Below are 19,671 nucleotides of genomic sequence, written 5' to 3' on the forward strand. Positions count from 1 at the left end.
TACTTGGATATAAGGCTAAAAAAGGAAACAGTCTATGGACACTGCCCAAGCATCTGAAAAAATGATTCAATTACATAGGCTGTATTTTAAAGAATTTAGGTAAGAGTGTAAATAGATTAGGATAAAGAGTGATCCATGTTTGGTAATCTAAATACTCTGTCATTTCTACTTAATCCAGCCTCATCATTGTTCTGCTTCTATTCCCTGGCCTGAGTTCTCCTTCTGGTCTTGATCCCATCATGAAATTCCCCTCCATTCCAGCCACCTCCACATCTACTTTGGGCCTGGAACATTTTCTCTTTGACTTCAACCCAAAACAATAAGGATAAAATATTCCCCAAATATTCCCATGACATTTTTAAAACTTGGCTGCAAATTTTTTGCTATGCCTCTCATGGAGAGGTGGGGTTTAAGTCCCTCCCTCCTTGAATCTGGGTGGGTGGGGGGGCCTGTGACTGCTTCACCCAACTGAGTATGGTACAAGTGACGTTATGTGACTTCCGAGGCCAGGTCATAAAAGGACAGCAGCTTCTGCCTTATTTGCTGGAACACTAGATCTTGGAGCCCTGAGCTGCCATAAAGAAGTGTGTGACTGCCCTGAGGCCACCATACTGTGATAATGACCTCTCCATGTGGCATGGGCTTCAGGTAAGCACTGCTGTTGACATCCCAGCTTAGCTTAACCTTCAACCCAGGTGCCAGACCTGTAACAAAGAAGCCTTCAGATGACTCTAGGCCCCAACCATTCAAATCTCCCCTACTGAGGCCCCAGATACTGTGAAGCAGAGATAATCCATCCTTGTTGTCACCTGTCCGAATTCCCAAACCAGAGACTGAGCAAAATAAGATGATTGCCGTTTTATGCCACTACATTTGGGGTAGTTTATTACACAGCAATAGACAACTAGAACAATGATCTCTAATTTTTTCCATAGCTCTTATCATTATCTAACATATCACATAAATTTACTTATTTTGTTTTTTGTCTGTCTCTGCCTCCTGTCTCCCACTCTAGTGGGAGATTCATGAGGGCAAATATTTTTTTTCTTTTTGTTCATTGCTATATTCCCAGAATCAGGACTGGCACGTTGCAAACATGCTGGAAATGTATAGAATGAATGAATCAGAGTGAGGCAAAGGACAGATACACAAAGTTCTGTCAGGTAATTACTTTTTTTTTTTTTTTTTTTTTTTTGCGATACGTGGGCCTCTCACTGTTCTGGCCTCTCCCGTTGTGGAGCACAGGCTCCGGACGCACAAGCTCAGCGGCCATGGCTCATGGACCTAGCCACTCCGCGGCCATGTGGGATCTTCCCGGACCGGGACACGAACCCGTGTCCCCTGCATCGGCAGGTGGACTCCCAACCACTGCGCCACCAGGGAAGCCCATCAGGTAATTACTTTTTAACATGGAAATATTTCTAATCTTTAGGTGGCATAACAACAGATTTTCATTAAAACTGAACCAAAACCACGATAGCAAAGTCATGATATGATTTCTATCACATTCTGAGTGAACTAAAATTTTTGTTCTTCTCTAAAATCCAGAGTCAGAAAATATCTGTGTTTCTAAGAAACAGCACTAATATACCATATTTACAAATAGATTCTAGTAGAAATTCATCATAACAATAAGCTTACCCGTCGTGGTACCCAAGCAAGGGCAGTACCTCCTTGTTTGAATTTCATCTGAACCAAAGGAGTTTTGCTAGCAAAATCATAGAGTCTAACAGAGCCTACAGAAAGACAGTTTTAAAAGAAACATGTATATATATATATATAAATATCTTTAATAACTTTAGCTCACTTCACATTTAAGCACTAAACAAGAAACATCATAAAAATTAAATCAACTGATAATCTAATGGCCTTTCTTTAGTTAAAACTTTACATGTATATCCTCAATCAGGTAATTTATAAACATGAATAATGTTTATATGCCATTATATATATATATATACTATGCCATTTTATATAAGGGACTTGAGCATCTGTGGATTTTGGTATCTGGAGTCCTGGAACAAATCCCTACACAGATACCAAGGGACGACTGTAGTAAAGAAACAACTGATGATTGACTGGTGGATCAATTTCACCTTGCACAGTCCACATAGATTCACTGTAAGTCAAGAAGGAAGAAAGGAGATGGAAAGAAAGGGAAAAGCATGAATGCGGATAACACCAAGATGAATGGTATTTTCACGAGTAACTTACTGATGTGTCTTTATTTTAATCTCTTGCAATAACCATGGTTGCCGTATTTTGGGCCCTTTCCCCTCTCCTGAAACTCACCTCACTTGCATCAAAAAGCTTCCCTTTTGGAAAAATTCTCAAATACTTTAATCAAACACATTAAAAAATGAATTGAAAACAAAACACAAAGGTCCAGATATGAGTTCCTACTTACAGTCCAAGCCAGTAGTGGCCATGAGATAAGTGAGAGGAGAGACGGCCAAGGCTTCAATGGCTCCAGAATGGAAGGAGAAGAGGCATTCTGGATCTTGGGTCTGATAACAAAAAAAAAGATCCTATTAGAGCTCAAAGATAGGTAAAAAGATCCTATTAGAGCTCAAAGATAGGTTAACACAGAACTAAGGCCAAGTTTAAAGAAATGCAATTAGAACCCTGTATCATGTGTGACTTTATCTGAACAGAAATAAGAAAAGGCATAGTAAGATAGAAAGGGCGCTGAAGTTTGGAATTAGGGGAGACAGATGATGCGCTTGATGGCTGTGTGATTTGGCACAAGTCACTTCAAATGCCGGTTTCCATTTCTTCATCAGTAAAATGAGAGGATGGCAACTGCCTGCCTACAAAACAGAGTAGTTGTGAGGATTATATGAGATAATATACAATAAAATGCCATATGTTTATGAAAACTGTAAAGCTTTGCCACTTTTCTTGTAAATTCTGTTATGAGATAGATCCTCTTTTATGTAAAGTCATAACGAGAGAAAGAGACAGAGACAGTAAGAATTCTTTGGATATGCTGAGCAAGTTTTTGATGACAACAATGATCAAATATGGAAAAAGAGTATCTTTTAAAGAATAACAACAAAGGTCTTTACTATGAGAATTAGAAAAAAAGAAAAATAGGCAACTTACAATATTTGAAAAGCTAAGGTCAAGCTTCCATATGGCTCCATTGGAATCCTAAAAAATTAAATACCTAATAATATTTTCTTCATCGTTTTGGACTTTTATCAAATTAAAGGAATTTTTTTTATGATTTAGTTAAAGGACAAAACATACCAAAAACTTACATATATTGTAAAGTGTGACTGAAATTAAACAATAGCAACTTTCATGCACCTTAGAACACAACGACACAATAAATGAAGCAATCTCATAAAACTTACAGTCAATTTAACATAATAAAAATGCTAATTTGTTTTCTGTGTATAAAATACAAGTCAATTAAATATCAAAATTCAGGGAACTCTTCATTGTAGTATCAACAGTAGTCTTAATAGTACAATGGATTTACAGTGACCATAAATTATACTACTATTTTAATTTTATGTCCAGATAACTTTTTTTTTTTTTGGCCGTACGCAGGCCTCTCGCTGTTGCGGCCTCTCCCATTGCGGAGCACAGGCTCCGGACGCGCAGGCCCAGCCGCTCCGCGGCACGTGGGACCCTCCCAGACCGGGGCACGAACCCGTGTCCCCTGCATCGGCAGGCGGACTCTCAACCACTGCGCCACCAGGGAAGCCCCAGGTAACTTTTTTAAATGTATTTTTTTTAAGTCTTTATTGAATTTGTTACAGTATTGCTTCTGTTTTATGTTTTGGTTTTTTGGCCATGAGGTATGTGGGATCTTATCTCCCCGACCAGGGATCAAACCTGCACCCCCTGCATTAGAAGTCAAAGTCTTAACCACTGGACCACCAGGGAAGTCCCAATGTCCAGATAACTTTAAAGAGCAAAGAGAGAAGAGTGCATCTTACCTGAGACAACCAAAAGTTATTTCCGATTTCATTCATTTTTATCATAGAGAAGAGTCTGACATTCTTGTCTACTTGAAGTTCATTAATGGGCTCTATCTCTAACAATCCAGTCTCGTCTATAGTATCAGCAGTGTCTATTGTCTCAAAATCCCATATCTTAAAAAATAAGAAAATACTTTAATCAATCAGCAGTTTCTGAATATATATTTTATAAGCCAGAAAAGGCCCCATTTTTTGTTTGTTTGTTTGGTTTTGTTTTTTTTTTTGTGCGGTATGCAGGCCTCTCACTGTTGTGGCCTCTCCCGTTGCGGAGCACAGGCTCTGGACGCGCAGGCTCAGTGGCCATGGCTCACGGGCCCAGCCACTCCACGGCATGTGGCATCTTCCCGGACTGGGGCACGAACCCGCATCCCCTGCATCGGCAGGCGGACTCGCAACCACTGCGCCACCAGGGAAGCCCCTAGGCCCCATTTTTTTTTCAAAAGTCATTTCTTCTTGTTTCAGGAAAATAATGAGTAGGTATAAATTAAAACACCAGACAAAATCTAACCCTGGGATTTTGCTCTGAAATGGGAATAATGAATTATTATAATTTCCTTTGTATTTATGGAGATTAGTGAGAAAGTACAGACCTGAATAAGAATTCTAATTTGCCCAAAGTAAACTTCATTTCAAGGTTTCTGTCAGGCCTTACTGCATATATAGCGGCCGCAAGGAATAAATGGTTCAGCCATACACTGAGACATTATGACGAGCCTCGTCTTACATTAGATTCGTGGGCTCCTGGAGAGGGGACACAGACTTTCTTGCTTAATGATTCAAGCACTATCTTCATTATAAGCAGAGAAAAATGGATGTAGGGAATGTCTTCATGAGATAATGTTTCTCTTCCTTATCATAGATTTAGACTGTCCTATTCCGATAAGGATTGTCGTTCTTGCGATAGGAGACCAGAATAGTACTAGGGAAGGATGAGGGAGCACAGTTTCACTTTATGTGGTGAAGAGACTCAGAAGGACTTCCTCTGTGAAGCACCGAAGGCCAGCCTGGATGGTTCTGTAGCCACATCCTGCTACGTCATCCTAGACTCAACAACTCAGACTTTGGGAGGATTGGTGGTGTCCCACAAAGTAGCATTGTGGAGGAGAGTCCCAGATCCTAGGGTCAGACTAACTCCTGGGAGTTGGAGTAGGTTTTTCCTAGAGGGTGAGAAGTAGAGATTTACAACATAGAGGACTGAAGAGATAAGGGCAGACTTTGAAAGGGGAAGCAAATTAGTGATGTCCATGAAGGGATCTTCTGTGAAGTATTTAACTTCTCTTCTCTTGAGGTTTTCCTCCACTTGGTATTTTGACATATTTGGGGGTGACATATGCCTTGGAAGGATACTGAATATGTTGTATGACATAATAAAGGACAAAAGATTCTCAGAGCAATGAGTAAAATAGAACAAAATTAAATTTAACATGACTCAAAAAGCCAATGGTAAGAGGACAAACTGTGGAAGACATGTCTCTAATATATTGTGTGAGCCATACATAAACTCAGTAAGTATCAGAGTAACCATACTAGTAAAAAAAATAATAATACAGTCTCATTTCTGATAATACTACTTCCTAAAGAATGTCCGGAGAATACTCCCTTTTATGAATATTTTCTTATGAAAGGCCCCAGTAGAAATACATACTGTGGGGACCACAAGGCAAATCAGAAGACTGCAGTTTTGCCAGCAACAGCAGGGTACCTACACATGGGTAGGTGGGAGAAGAGGTGTGACAACAGCCAGAAGGATGGAGATGCAGAAGCAATGTCCCAGCTTAGCCCACACTATGGGCAGGACAGTGTCCACAGGTGAGGACAAGCGAGTTCACTAGTGCACAGAGCACCAGGAAGGGAGCATCCATAGGCAAACTCTATCAGCTCACCTTTGTATTTCTAATCGGTAAACTCAGTAAAAAAACATCTAACAAATGTTTGGCCTCGTTGTCCCTAGAAAATGACCCATTCATACCAGGCATTTTGGAAGGACATCTGAGTCCACTCTTAATACTGTGCTAACATGGGACGAGGGGAAGATGGCGTAAGAATAAGACACGGAGATCACCTTCCTCCCCACAGATACACCAGAAATACATCTACACGTAGAGCAGCTCCTACAGAACACCTACTGAATGCTGGCAGAAGACCTCAGACCTCCCAAAAGGCAAGAAACCCCCCCACGTACCTGGGTAGGGCAAAAGAAAAAAGAATAAACAGAGACAAAAGAATAGGGACGGGACCTGCACCAGTGGCAGGGAGCTGTGAAGGAGGAAAGGTATCCACACACTAGGAAGCCCCTTCGCGGGCGGAGACTGCGGGAGGCAGAGGGGGGGAGCTTCAGAGCCGCGGAGGAGAGCACAGCAACAGGGGTGCGGAGGGCAAAGCGGGGAGATTCCTGCACAGAGGATCGGCACCGACCGGCACTCACCAGCCCGAGAGGCTTGTCTGCTCACCCGCCGGGGCAGGCGGAGCTGCGAGCTGAGGCTCCGGCTTTGGTCGGAGCGCAGGGAGAGGACTGGGGTTGGCGGCGTGAACACAGCCTGAAGGGGTTAGTGCGCCACGGCTAGCCGGGAGGGAGTCCGGTAAAGTCCGGAGCTGCCGAAGAAGTAAGAGGCTTTTTCTTCCCTCTTTGTTTCCTGGTGCGCGAGGAGAGGGGATTAAGAGCGCTGCGTAAAGGAGCTCCAGAGACGGGCGCGAGCCGCGGCTAAAAGCGCGGACCCCAGAGACGGGCGGGAGACGCTAAGGCTGCTGCTGCCGCCACCAAGAAGCCTGTGTGCGAGCACAGGTCACTATCCACACCCCCCTTCCGGGGAGCCTGTGCAGCCCGCCACTGCCAGGTTCCCGGGATCCAGGAACAACTTCCCCGGGAGAACGCACGGCGGGCCTCAGGCTGGTGCAACGTCACGCCGGCCTCTGCCGCCGCAGGCTCGCCCCACACTCCGTACCCCTCCCTCCCCCCAGCCTGAGTGAGCCTGAGTCCCCGAATCAGCGGCTCCTTTAACCCCGTCCTGTCTGAGCAAAACACAGACGCCCTCCTGCGACCTACGCACAGAGGCGGGGCCAAATCCAAAGCTGAGCCCCTGGGAGCTGTGAGAACAAAGAAGAGAAAGGGAAATCTCTCCCAGCAGCCTCAGAAGCAGCGGATTAAAGCTCCACAATCAACTTGATGTACCTGCATCTGTGGAATACATGAATAGACAACGAATCATCTGAAATTGAGGAGGTGGACTTTGAGAGCAAGATTTATGATTTTTTCCCCTTTTCCTCTTTTTGTGAGTGTGTATCTGTATGCTTCTGTGTGAGATTTTGTCTGTATAGCTTTGCTTCCACCATTTGTCCTAAGGTTCTATCCGTCCGTTTTTTAATTTTTTTTCTTAATAATTATTTTTTAATTTAATAACTTTATTACATTTTACTTTTTTTTATTTTACTTTACCTTCTTTCTTTCTTTCTCTTTTCCTTCCTTCCCTCCTTCCTTCCTCCCACCATCCCTCCCTCCCTCCTTACTTTCCTTCTTTCCTTCTTTCCCTTCTTCCTTCCTTCTTTTCTTTCTTCCTTTCTTTCTTTCTTTCTTTCTTCCTACTTCTACTAATTCTTTCTCTCTACTTTTTCTCCCTTTTATTTTGAGCCGTGTGGATGAAAGGCTCTTGGTGCCGCAGCCAGGAGTCAGTGCTGTGCCTCTGAGGTGGGACAGCCAACTTCAGGACACTGGTCAACAAGAGACCTCCCAGCTCCACATGATATCAAATAGCGAAAATCTCCCAGAGATTTCCATCTCAACGCCAGCACCCAGCTTCACTCATCGACCAGCAAGCTACAGTGCTGGACACCCTATGCCAGCAAAACAGGAACACAACCCCACCCATTAGCAGAGAGGCTGCCTAAAATCATAATAAGTCAACAGACACCCCAAAACACACCACCAGACGTGGACCTGCCCACCAGAGAGACAAGATCCAGCCTCATCCACCAGAACACAGGCACTAGTTCCCTCCACCAGGAAGCCTACACAACCCACTGAACCAACCTTAGCCACTGGGGACAGACACCAAAAACAATGGGAGCTACGAACCTGCAGCCTGCAAAAAGGAGACCCCAAACACAGTAAGATAAGCAAAATGAGAAGACAGAAAAACACACTGCAGATGAAGGAGCAAGATAAAAACCCACCAGGCCTAACAAATGAAGAGGAAATAGGCAGTCTACCTGAAAAAGAATTCAGAATAATGATAGTAAAGATGATCCAAAATCTTGGAAATAGAATAGACAAAATGCAAGAAACATTTAATAAGGACCTAGAAGAACTAAAGATGAAACAAACAACGATGAACAACACAATAAATGAAATGAAAAATTATCCAGATGGTATCAATAGCAGAATAACTGAGGCAGAAGAACGGATAAGTGACCTGGAAGATAAAATAGTGGAAATAACTACTGCAGAGCAGAATAAAGAAAAAAGAATGAAAAGAACTGAGGACAGTCTCAGAGACCTCTGGGACAACATTAAACACACCAACATTTGAATTAAGGGTTCCAGAAGAAGAAGAGAAAAAGAAAGGGACTGAGAAAATATTTGAAGAGATTATAGTTGAAAACTTCCCTAATATGGGAAAGGAAATAGTTAATCAAGTCCAGGAAGCACAGAGAGTCCCATACAGAATAAATCCAAGAAGAAATACGCCAATACACATATTAATCAAACTGTCAAAAATTAAATACAAAGAAAGCATATTAAAAGCAGCAAGGGAAAAACAACAAATAACACACAAGGGAATCCCCATAAGGTTAACAGCTGATCTTTCAGCAGAAACTCTGCAAGCCAGAAGGGAGTGGCAGGACATATTTAAAGTGATGAAGGAGAAGAACCTGCAACCAAGATTACTCTGCCCAGCAAGGATCTCATTCAGGCTTGATGGAGAAATCAAAACCTTTACAGACAAGCAAAAGCTGAGAGAGTTCAGCACCACCAAACCAGCTTTACAACAAATGCTAAAGGAACTTCTCTAGGCAAGAAACACAGGAGAAGGAAAAGACCTACAATAACGAACCCAAAACAATTTAGAAAATGGGAATAGGAACATACATATCGATAATTACCTTAAATGTAAATGGACTAAATGCTCCCACCAGGAGACATAGATTGGCTGAATGGATAGAAAAACAAGACCCATATATATGCTGTCTACAAGAGACCCACTTCAGACCTAGAGACACATACAGACTGAAAGTAAGGGGATGGAAAAAGATATTCCATGCAAATGGAAAAAAAAAGAAAGCTGGGGTAGCAATTCTCATATCAGACAAGATACACTTTAAAATAAGGACTATTAGAAGAGACAAAGAAGGACACTACATAATGATCAAGGGATCGATCCAAGAAGAAGATATAACAATTGTAAATATTTATGCACCCAACATAGGAGCAAATACTAACAAATACTAACAAATACTAACAGCCATAAGAGAGGAAATCGACAGTAACACAATCATAGTAGGGGACTTTAACACCCCACTTTCACCAATGGACAGATCATCCAAAATGAAAATAAATAGGAAACACAAGCTTTAAATGATACATTAAACAAGATGGACTTAATTGATATTTATAGGACACTCCATCCAAAAACAACAGAATACACATTTTTCTCAAGTGCTCATGGAACATTCTCCAGGATAGATCATATCTTGGGTCACAAATCAAGCCTTGGTAAATTTAAGAAAATTGAAACTGTATCAAGTATCTTTTCCGACCACAACGCCATGAGACTAGATATCAATTACAGGAAAAGATCTGTAAAAGATACAAACACATGGAGGCTAAACAATACACTACTTAATAACGAAGTGATCACTGAAGAAATCAAAGAGGAAATCAAAAAATACCTAGAAACAAACGACAATGGAGAAACGACGACCCAAAACCTATGAGATGCAGCAAAAGCAGTTCTAAGAGGGAAGTTTATAGCAATAGAAGACCACCTTAAGAAACAGGAAATGTCTCGAATAAACAACCTAACCTTGCACCTCAAGCAATTAGAGAAAGAAAAACAAAAAAACCCCAAAGTTAGCAGAAGGAAAGAAATCATAAAAATCAGATCAGAAATAAATGAAAAAGAAATGAAAGAAACAATAGCAAAGATCAATAAACCTAAAAGCTGGTTCTTTGAGAAGATAAACAAAATAGATAAACCATTAGCCAGACTCAACAAGAAAAAAAGGGAGAAGACTCAAATCAATAGAATTAGAAATGAAAAAGGAAAAGTAACACCTGACACTGCAGAAATACAAAAGATCATGAGAGATTACTACAAGCAGCTCTATGCCAATAAAATGGACAACCTGGAAGAAATGGACAAATTCTTAGAAATGCACAACCTGCCAAGACTGAATCAGGAAGAAATAGAAAATATGAACAGACCAATCACAAGCACTGAAATTGAAACTGTGACTAAAAATCTTCCAACAAACAAAAGCCCAGGACCAGATGGCTTCACAGGGGAATTCTACCAAACATTTACAGAAGAGCTAACACCTATCCTTCTCAAACTCTTCCAAAATATAGCAGAGGGAGGAACACTCCCAAACTCATTCTACGAGGCCACCATCACCCTGATACCAAAACCAGACAAGGATGTCACAAAGAAAGAAAACTGCAGGCCAATATCATATAGATGCAAAAACCCTCAACAAAATACCAGCAAACAGAATCCAGCAGCACGTTAAAAGGATCATACACCACGATCAAGTGGGGTTTATTTCAGGAATGCAAGGATTCTTCAATATATGCAAATCAATCAATGTGATAAACCATATTAACAAATTGAAGGAGAAAAACCATATGATCATCTCAATAGATGCAGAGAAAGCTTTCGACAAAAATCAACACCCATTTATGATAAAAAACCCTCAAGAAAGTAGGCATACAGGGAACTTTCCTCAACATAATAAAGGCCATATATGACAAACCCACAGCCAACATCATCCTCAATGGTGAAAAACTGAAAGCATTTCCACTAAGATCAGCAACAAGACAAGGTTGCCCACTCTCACCACTCTTATTCAACATAGTTTTGGAAGTTTTAGCCACAGCAATCAGAGAAAAAAAGGAAATAAAAGGAATCCAAATCGGAAAAGAAGAAGTAAAGCTGTCACTGTTTGCAGATGACATGATACTATACATAGAGAATCCTAAAGATGCTACCAGAAAACTACTAGAGCTAATCAATGAATTTGGTAAAGTAGCAGGATACAATTTAATGCACAGAAGTCTCTGGCATTCCTATACACTAATGATGAAAAATCTGAAAGTGAAATCAAGAAAACACTCCCATTTACCACTGCAACAAAAAGAATAAAATACCTAGGAATAAACCTACCTAAGGAGAAAAAAGACCTGTATGCAGAAAATTATAAGACACTGATGAAAGAAATTAAAGATGATACAAATAGATGGAGAGATATACCATGTTCTTGGATGGGAAGAATCAGCCTTGTGAAAATGACTCTACTACCCAAAGCAATCTACAGATTCAGTGTAATCCCTATCAAACTACCACTGGCATTTTTCACAGAACTAGAACAAAAAATTTCACAATTTGTATGGAAACACAAAAGACGCCGAATAGCCAAAGCAATCTTGAGAACCAAAAACGGTGCTGGAGGAATCAGGCTCCCTGACTTCAGACTATACTACAAAGCTACAGTAATGAAGACAGTATGGTACTGGCACAAAAACAGAAAGATAGATCAATGGAACAGGATAGAAAGCCCAGAGATAAACACACGCACATATGGTCACCTTATCTTTAATAAAGGAGGCAGGAATGTACAGTGGAGAAAGGACAGCCTCTTCAATAAGTGGTGCTGGGAAAACTGGACAGGTACATGTAAAAGTATGAGACTAGATCACTCCCTAACACCATACACAAAAATAAGCTCAAAATGGATTAAAGACCTAAATGTAAGTCCATAAACTATCAAACTCTTAGAGGAAAACATAGGCAGAACACTCTATGACATAAATCACAGCAAGATCCTTTTTGACCCACCTCCTAGAGAAATGGAAATAAAAACAAAAATAAACAAATGGGACCTAATGAAACTTCAAAGCTTTTGCACAGCAAAGGAAACCATAAACAAGACCAAAAGACAACCCTGAGAATGGGAGAAAATATTTGCAAATGAAGCAACTAACAAAGGATTAATCTCCCAAATTTATAAGCAGCTCGTGCAGCTCAATAACAAAAAAACAAACAAGCCAATCCAAAAATGGGCAGAAGACCTAAATAGACATTTCTCCAAAGAAGATATACAGACTGCCAACAAACACATGAAAGAATGCTCAACATCATTAATCATTAGAGAAATGCAAATCAAAACTACAATGAGATATCATCTCACACCAGTCAGAATGGCCATCATCAAAAAATCTAGAAACAATAAATGCTGGAGAGGGTGTGGAGAAAAGGGAACACTCTTGCACTGCTGGTGGGAAAGTGAATTGGCTCAGCCACTATGGAGAACAGTATGGAGGTTCCTTAAAAAACTACAAATAGAACTACCATATGACCCAGCAGTCCCACTACTGGGCATATACCCTGAGAAAACCATAATTCAAAAAGAGTCATGTACCAAAATGTTCATTGCAGCTCTATTTACAATAGCCCGGAGATGGAAACAACCTAAGTGCCCATCATCGGATGAATGGATAAAGAAGATGTGGCACATATATACAATGGAATATTACTCAGCCATAAAACGAAACGAAATTGAGTTATTTGTAATGAGATGGATAGACCTAGAGTCTGTCATACAGAGTGAAGTAAGTCAGAAAGAGAAAGACAAATACCGTATGCTAACACATATATATGGAATTTAAGGAAAAAAATGTCATGAAGAACCTGGGGGTAAGACAGGAATAAAGACACAGACCTACTAGAGAACGGACTTGAGGATATGGGCAGGGGGAAGGGTAAGCTGTGACAAAGCGAGAGAGAGGCATGGACATATATACACTACCAAACGTAAGGTAGATAGCTGGTAGGAAGCAGCCGCATAGCACAGGGAGATCAGCTCGATGCTTTGTGACCGCCTGGAGGGGTGGGATAGGGAGGGTGGGAGGGAGGGAGACGCAAGAGGGAAGAGATATGGGAACATATGTATATGTATGACTGATTCACTTTGTTATAAAGCAGAAACTAACACACCATTGTAAAGCAATTATACCCCAATAAAGATGTTTAAAAAATACATAAAATAAAAACAAATCGATATCTAAAGCAAAAAAAAAAAATATTGTGCTAGGATGGATATTCATTTTCCAAAGCTACTATTGATATATCAACAGAATCAAAATAACAAAAGGTCCCCTCAGAAAACTTCAGTGTCAAGATATAAATGAATTTTGACTAGAATTTAAATATTTACAAGAGAAGCATTATTTAAAATGAGGTGGCCCTAGGAGTAAATGACCACTGATCTCCTTTATCAAGTGACCTTTGTGAGAAATAAAAATCTGATAAAACCCACAGGGTGATCTGCAAGGTTTTGATGTGGGTGCTACTGTCCAAGTGTAAAGAAAACTTACCCTAACACATCCATCTGACCCGATGGTGATGACTTCACCCTCGTCCAGCATTATCTGGTTAATGGGACCCCGGTGACAAGGCTTGCCTGCAGCTCGACTCAGCTCGACTTTGATGTGGCCACCTTCCCAAAGCAGCATGTTGCCCCATTCTGACCCTGAGAGCACCTGGCAGGTGTGCGGAAAGGAAAGAACGTGCATGAAGACAGACAAACGTGTATATATGCTTCAAAGAGCTGGTGAGACTTGTTTCTAAAGATTTTTCTTGGTTATGAAAGTAAAAATTTTTTTAATTTTTAAAATAATAAGATACAGCTATGAAAATTCACTACCCCAGAAACAACCACTTGTCACATTTTGACATATTTGCCTAGCGTTATATATAGTTTTACCTCATTGTGTATGTTGGTTAATTTTTCAAACATATCTGCAGTAGATTTCTTTGTACATCTCTTAAGGACACAACCCAGGAGTGGAATTACCAGGTCAAAATTTAGAGACATGTTTAAAGTTCTTGATAGATGAAATTCTACTTTTTAAGAGTGATAATATCAAATGTTATGTTTGATAATTGTGAGGTCAGTACTGAACTCAGCAAATTATAGCAGAATATAATTCAATTTCAAATAAGGATGATCATCTAGAACCACTTCACATTAATGCACTTAATCCAGCACTTCCCAAAGTATGTACCACCAAACACTAGTTCTTAAGATGTTTAACTAATATAATAAGTAATACTAATTGAATATTGACTCCATGCCAAGCAGTGCTTGAGCACTTAACATATGTTGTTATTTAATCCTAAAAACCATATGAACTAGGTACATTTACCAAGGATACCATGTGCTGTTGTACAGGTTGGGTACTTTATTTTCCCAGAAGAGACAGTTTTTCTCATTTGCACAAAGGAACCATCTGGGCTGATGATGGGAGTCCTGACTATTACTATCCCCATTTTATAAAGTAAAAAAACTGAAGCACAGAATGCCCAAAATTACTCAGAGGAGTCAGGGTTCTAAACCACGCGCTATGGCTCAAAACCTCCCATTCCAACTAATGCTGCCTCAAAAGACATATGCTAGGAAAAACAAAGTCAAACAAGTTTCTTTTCTCTAGGACCCCTTGGAAGCGTTTTTTTCTTTTTTTTTAAATTAATTAATTTATTTATTTTTGGCTGTGTTGGGTCCCCGTTTCTGTGCGAGGGCTTTCTCCAGTTGTGGCAAGCGGGGGCCATTCTTCATCGCGGTGCGCGGGCCTCTCACTATCGCGGCCTCTCTTGTTGCGGAGCACAAGCTCCAGACGCGCAGGCTCAGCAGTTGTGGCTCACGGGCCCAGTCGCTCCGTGGCACGTGGGATCCTCCCAGACCAGGGCTCGAACCCGTGTCCCCTGTATTAGCAGGCAGACTCTCAACCACTGCGCCACCAGGGAAGCCTCCCTTGGAAGCTTTAATACAGAAGTGTTCACTGGGAATCACCATGAGAAATTTCTAGCTGCAAAGGAATTTGACCAGGAAAGTCTTTTCATAGAGTTTCTGTGCAAAATAATGTTGCAGGCGATGCCCTTTGGGGAACTCTGATCTAATTCTTGCCTGCCTGCTCGAGGACTCTGCAGCCCCATTTTCCTCTCACCTAGAGGAACTTATGACCTTACTCAGTCTTTTCTACTTCTCCAGTCTACCTATGCTTATCTATTCTACCTATTTTACCTATTAAGCCTCAGCCCACTTGTCTTTACTTAGACTTCTTTTTTTCTGTCCAGTAACTAAAACCACCAAAAGTCACCAAAGCCTATAAGTCATTTCTTTCTGAAATGTCACTCATGTCTAGCTTCCCTCTTCCATTTGTCCTGAGAAAAGTCCAGACTCTCATCATCTCTTCTTACATAAAAGCAGTTATCTTCCTTCTGAGCTCATCTCCTTGGCTCCACATTTCCCTTCTAATATGCTTGGCATTTGTGGCCAAATTTATATATAACTTCTTTCATTTGCAACTCTACTCTTCCAGAACCTAATAGCTCCGCCTGGCTGTTCCAGTCCTCATACACTAGGGCCCCACCATACTTCTCAATCTCATTTCCCACTCCTTCCCAACATGAGTACTCCAATTAATCCTCTAAATATGTAATATTTACTCCTAACTCTAAATATTTCCTTTTGTGGCTCTTTCATTTAAAATGGGTTCTTTTCTCCCCTACCTCTACACAAACTCTTCTGAACCTTTTTCAGATATATCTCATACCATGTTTTTAATGATCTTTAGCTTAATTCTTACAGAATTTGAAGCTGGAATGATTATCATCTTATAGGTTTGGATATATAATTTATAATTTAGCCAGCACCCAAGACTTTTTATTTCCTACCATACACCATGATTTCAAATTAAGAATATTCCACTAGGCAATGACTAGACCATTTGGTTCCTCAGAGTAATATTTGTATGTTGGCATTTTCTTATAACTGAGATGACCACAAATAATACTATATAACTCATCCTAATAGGGAGCCTTATACAATATTAATGGAGAACTGATCCTATAGGCAATATGTCTATAAATTTTATAAGAAGAAGAAACTAACAGATTAAAATTGCAGTGTTGTAGATGTCACTATACAGTGGCTCAATCTTCCTGAACAATAATTTGATATAAAAGCAAAAGCCACAAGACTGTATATAACCTTTGACCCAGTAAGTCCTCTTGGAGGATAATGGCAAAGAAGAGAGAAGGGAAAGATAAACATTATAAACATTGCAACTCCATGACACAGTTAAAAGTGACAAGTCACTATGTTAATATATGAAAATGCTCACATACTTTATATGTGTATATAATATTTAGTAAAGACAAAATGATATGTACATGTGGATTATGACAATTTCACAGAATTAAAATTGATAATCTGAAAAGGTAAAATTAAATGCTCATTATATTTGCAATTATAGTGCCTGTTATTGCCAATATTGGCAGTGCTTTTTAGACTGCTTTCATATATGTATATCACTTCATTTCATTTCAATAATTTCATTATTGTAGAATAGTAGCTGTACTCACCTTCCCATCTGGGAGCTCCATGTAACCTTCTATATCATTAGTGGCTGTTTTGCCAAATCGACCCAATGAACCCTGAAGCTTGAGGCCAGTGAATGTTAGAGCCATTTCCCAGAACCTGCCAACAAAAGAGCCTGAATGTACCTCAAAGAAATTTTATTTATTTTAATTTTAATATCATCCAAACATTTACATATTTCATAGTCACATATTATTTCATTTATCCATTCATTCAATGAAAATGTATTAAGTATCAACTACTTGTCAGGCAAAGTTCTAGGCAATATGAATTCGGCATCGAGCAAAATAGTCCAAAAAGAAAACATTCCATGCCTTTGCAGATCGTACATTTTAGAGTTGTGTTTTCCTATGCAATAGCCACACGTTTGACTATTTTAATTTAGACTTAAAGTAATTAACATTAAATAAAATTCAAACATCAGTGTTTCATTCAGACTGATCAGTTTCAAGTATTCAATGGCTACATGTGGCTACTGTCTACTAGATTGGCCAGCACAGAGCACCCCCACCCTAGCAGAAAGTTCTACCGCATAGTACCACTTTAGAGGATATAAACGTTTCCCAAAAGTTCTAATTTACTTGTTGTGTAGCTTTGAGTGATTTTCGTGATCACATTGTACTTTCATTCGCTCATGTGTAAAAGGAGAATATTATTTGCACCAACCTCATGAAATTGAAAAACTCTTTTAGAACAGTGCCTAGCACATAAGGTCAATAAATGTTAAGTTACCAATATTTTCTTATTCATAATCTAAACAAATCAATAGTCAGAGTGACGAAAAACCATGTAGATAAAAGAAAGAATCTGGCCTACCAACTGGATATAGAATAGATAATGGACAGTATCAAAAAGCCAATAATATGAAGCCAAGAGCCTAAATGACCAACACCCTTCTCCAAGGCTGTTGTAGGTCCCCTGATCATATGTTTCCATTTCCTCTGTTTCTTTTACAGCACACCACACATGAAATTGTTCAAGGTCTGTCTTTCCCCAAAGACATAGTACATAGAAAATATGCACTCTACGTATAGCACAGGGAGATCAGCTCGGTGCTTTGTGACCGCCTGGAGGGGTGGGATAAGGAGGGTGGGAGGGAGGGAGACGCAAGAGGGAAGAGATATGGGAACATGTGTATATGTATAACTGATTCACTTTGTTATAAAGCAGAAACTAACACACCATTGTAAAGCAATTATACCCCAATAAAGATGTTAAAAAAAAAGAAAATATGCACTCTAGTAAGCAATGGAAAAATTAGAATTTTTTAACCTATCAGCAGAGAGTCAGTTGACAATTCCCCCAAGATTTAAAAATCTGTTCAATTATTCTATATTTCAAAAGGACCAGACTTAAACTGGAATGAAAAGAATTTAAGATAGATTAAAAAAACCTCTTTCTCATAAAGAGACACTGGGAATCAAGTTAAGGGCAGCTCGAGAGTATTGCTAGAAGGTTGTTAAATAAAGGACAAAATCAATTCCATCCTGAACAAAGAACAAAGGGTATATAATATAGTGGAAAACACCCAGAGACCTGAGATCAAGAGTGGGCTCTGTTACCATTTAGTATTGAGGGTCCTGCATCAGGAATGGTTCTGTTATAATTCTTATTCTACAAGTGAAGACTGAGTTCAGAGACATCAAGATGACTTATCCATCTCACAGTATCACTACAACACATTGAACAGTGGATATGAAAGTTCAATATGAACTTGGACACAGCACGCCAATGTTAGTAAGACATTATACAAACTCTCTTAGGAAGTGAAGGCAGCAAGCAAAATTCAAAAGCCCTTCTTTTATCTATGCTGGTTTCAGTAATAAAATCTCCATACCCAACTAGAAAAGCTGCACTACAGTTAGTTTTTTAAATAACACATTTAAAAATTATCCTAATGTTAACAACATCAGCAAAAATGTCTCCAGCTGGTCAATCCTCTTAGAAAAGACCCTAACAATAAACGACTAGCACCTGTATCAGTCATGCAACCTACTTGATGTGGCCGGATCCCGATGTAGTAAGCTGCTCGTCATCTTCAGGATTGAAAGTAACCTTGAAAACTTCCTGGGAAAAAGCTTTTGTCCTCAGTAGGGGCTGCTCTTCTTTCCAATTCCAGATTGTCAGTGTGTGGTCAGGGTTGCCACCCACAGAGGCCAGCAAAGTACCATCGCAGTTAAAGTCTACACATGCATAGGCCAGATCAGTCCCATCTGAAAGGATGAAAAGATGAATGCAAGTCTAATGAACACGGACAGCACTTACTTCTCAAAAATGTATTAGTTAAATCAAAAAAAAGGAGAGAGGGCTTCCCTGGTGGCGCAGTGGTTGAGAGTCCGCCTGCCGATGCAGGGGGCGCGGGTTCGTGCCCCGGTCCGCGAAGATCCCACGTGCCGCGGAGCAGAAGGCCCGTGAGCCATGGCCGCTGGGCCTGCGCGTCTGGAGCCTCTGCTCCGCGGCGGGAGAGGCCACGGCAGTGAGAGACCCGCGTACCACAAATAAATAAATAAATAAAATTTTAAAAAGAGAGAGAGAGAGCACCCTTAGTGGTGTGCATTGGTGGAAGCATGCCAAGACTCCCCTAAAGAAACAATTCCAAAATCACTCATCACCCTTGGCTGTAGAATGAACTACATGATATGGGGGGAGCGGGGGAGGGTGAAGAAATCTTAATCACACTTTGCATGAGAAAAACACTTTGAGAATACATTCTACTTTATGAAGTGGGGAAGGGTGACACAAAAGCATATTAGACAGCAGAGAGAAATCAATTTAAAATCTGTCACTGAAAATTTCACGAAATAAAAATTGATGACTTCAGTTTTCTGGTTATGCATGTGAGGAGCTAAGAAATCACCATTCCATCCTAACAACAAGTAAAAAGCTGAACAGACTGAAAAATCAACAGCTCTTCTTGGATCTATACGAGAAGAAAGGAAACAGGGCAAACCCCTGCCCCCAAGAATGGAGAGACCACCAGGTAAATACAGGGATTTGCAACTCACCAGAGCAGAGGCTTCCAAGCAGC

General features: G+C 40.2%; 1 protein-coding gene across 2 annotated transcripts in view; it reads right to left on the bottom strand.

Annotated features, from left to right (window-relative positions):
• The window catches only part of CFAP44 (cilia and flagella associated protein 44), a 169,773-nt gene that overhangs the window by 112,328 nt on the left and 37,774 nt on the right, over nt 1–19,671 (bottom strand). For both annotated transcript variants that reach the window (XM_089910540.1, XM_022551158.2), the window contains exons 7-13: nt 18,640–18,856; nt 16,628–16,742; nt 13,579–13,743; nt 3,951–4,106; nt 3,106–3,153; nt 2,408–2,507; nt 1,642–1,736 (exon numbers count right to left, since the gene is read on the bottom strand). In XM_089910540.1, coding sequence (XP_089766666.1) covers nt 1,642–1,736; nt 2,408–2,507; nt 3,106–3,153; nt 3,951–4,106; nt 13,579–13,743; nt 16,628–16,742; nt 18,640–18,856 — 896 coding nt within the window. The remainder of the gene's footprint in view (nt 1–1,641; nt 1,737–2,407; nt 2,508–3,105; nt 3,154–3,950; nt 4,107–13,578; nt 13,744–16,627; nt 16,743–18,639; nt 18,857–19,671) is intronic.

The sequence above is a fragment of the Delphinapterus leucas genome, chromosome 4 (genome assembly GCF_059928025.1).
Source record: "Delphinapterus leucas isolate spDelLeu-1000000601 "Yukka" chromosome 4, BTC_Dleu_Yukka2, whole genome shotgun sequence".
Classification (NCBI taxonomy): domain Eukaryota; kingdom Metazoa; phylum Chordata; class Mammalia; order Artiodactyla; family Monodontidae; genus Delphinapterus; species Delphinapterus leucas.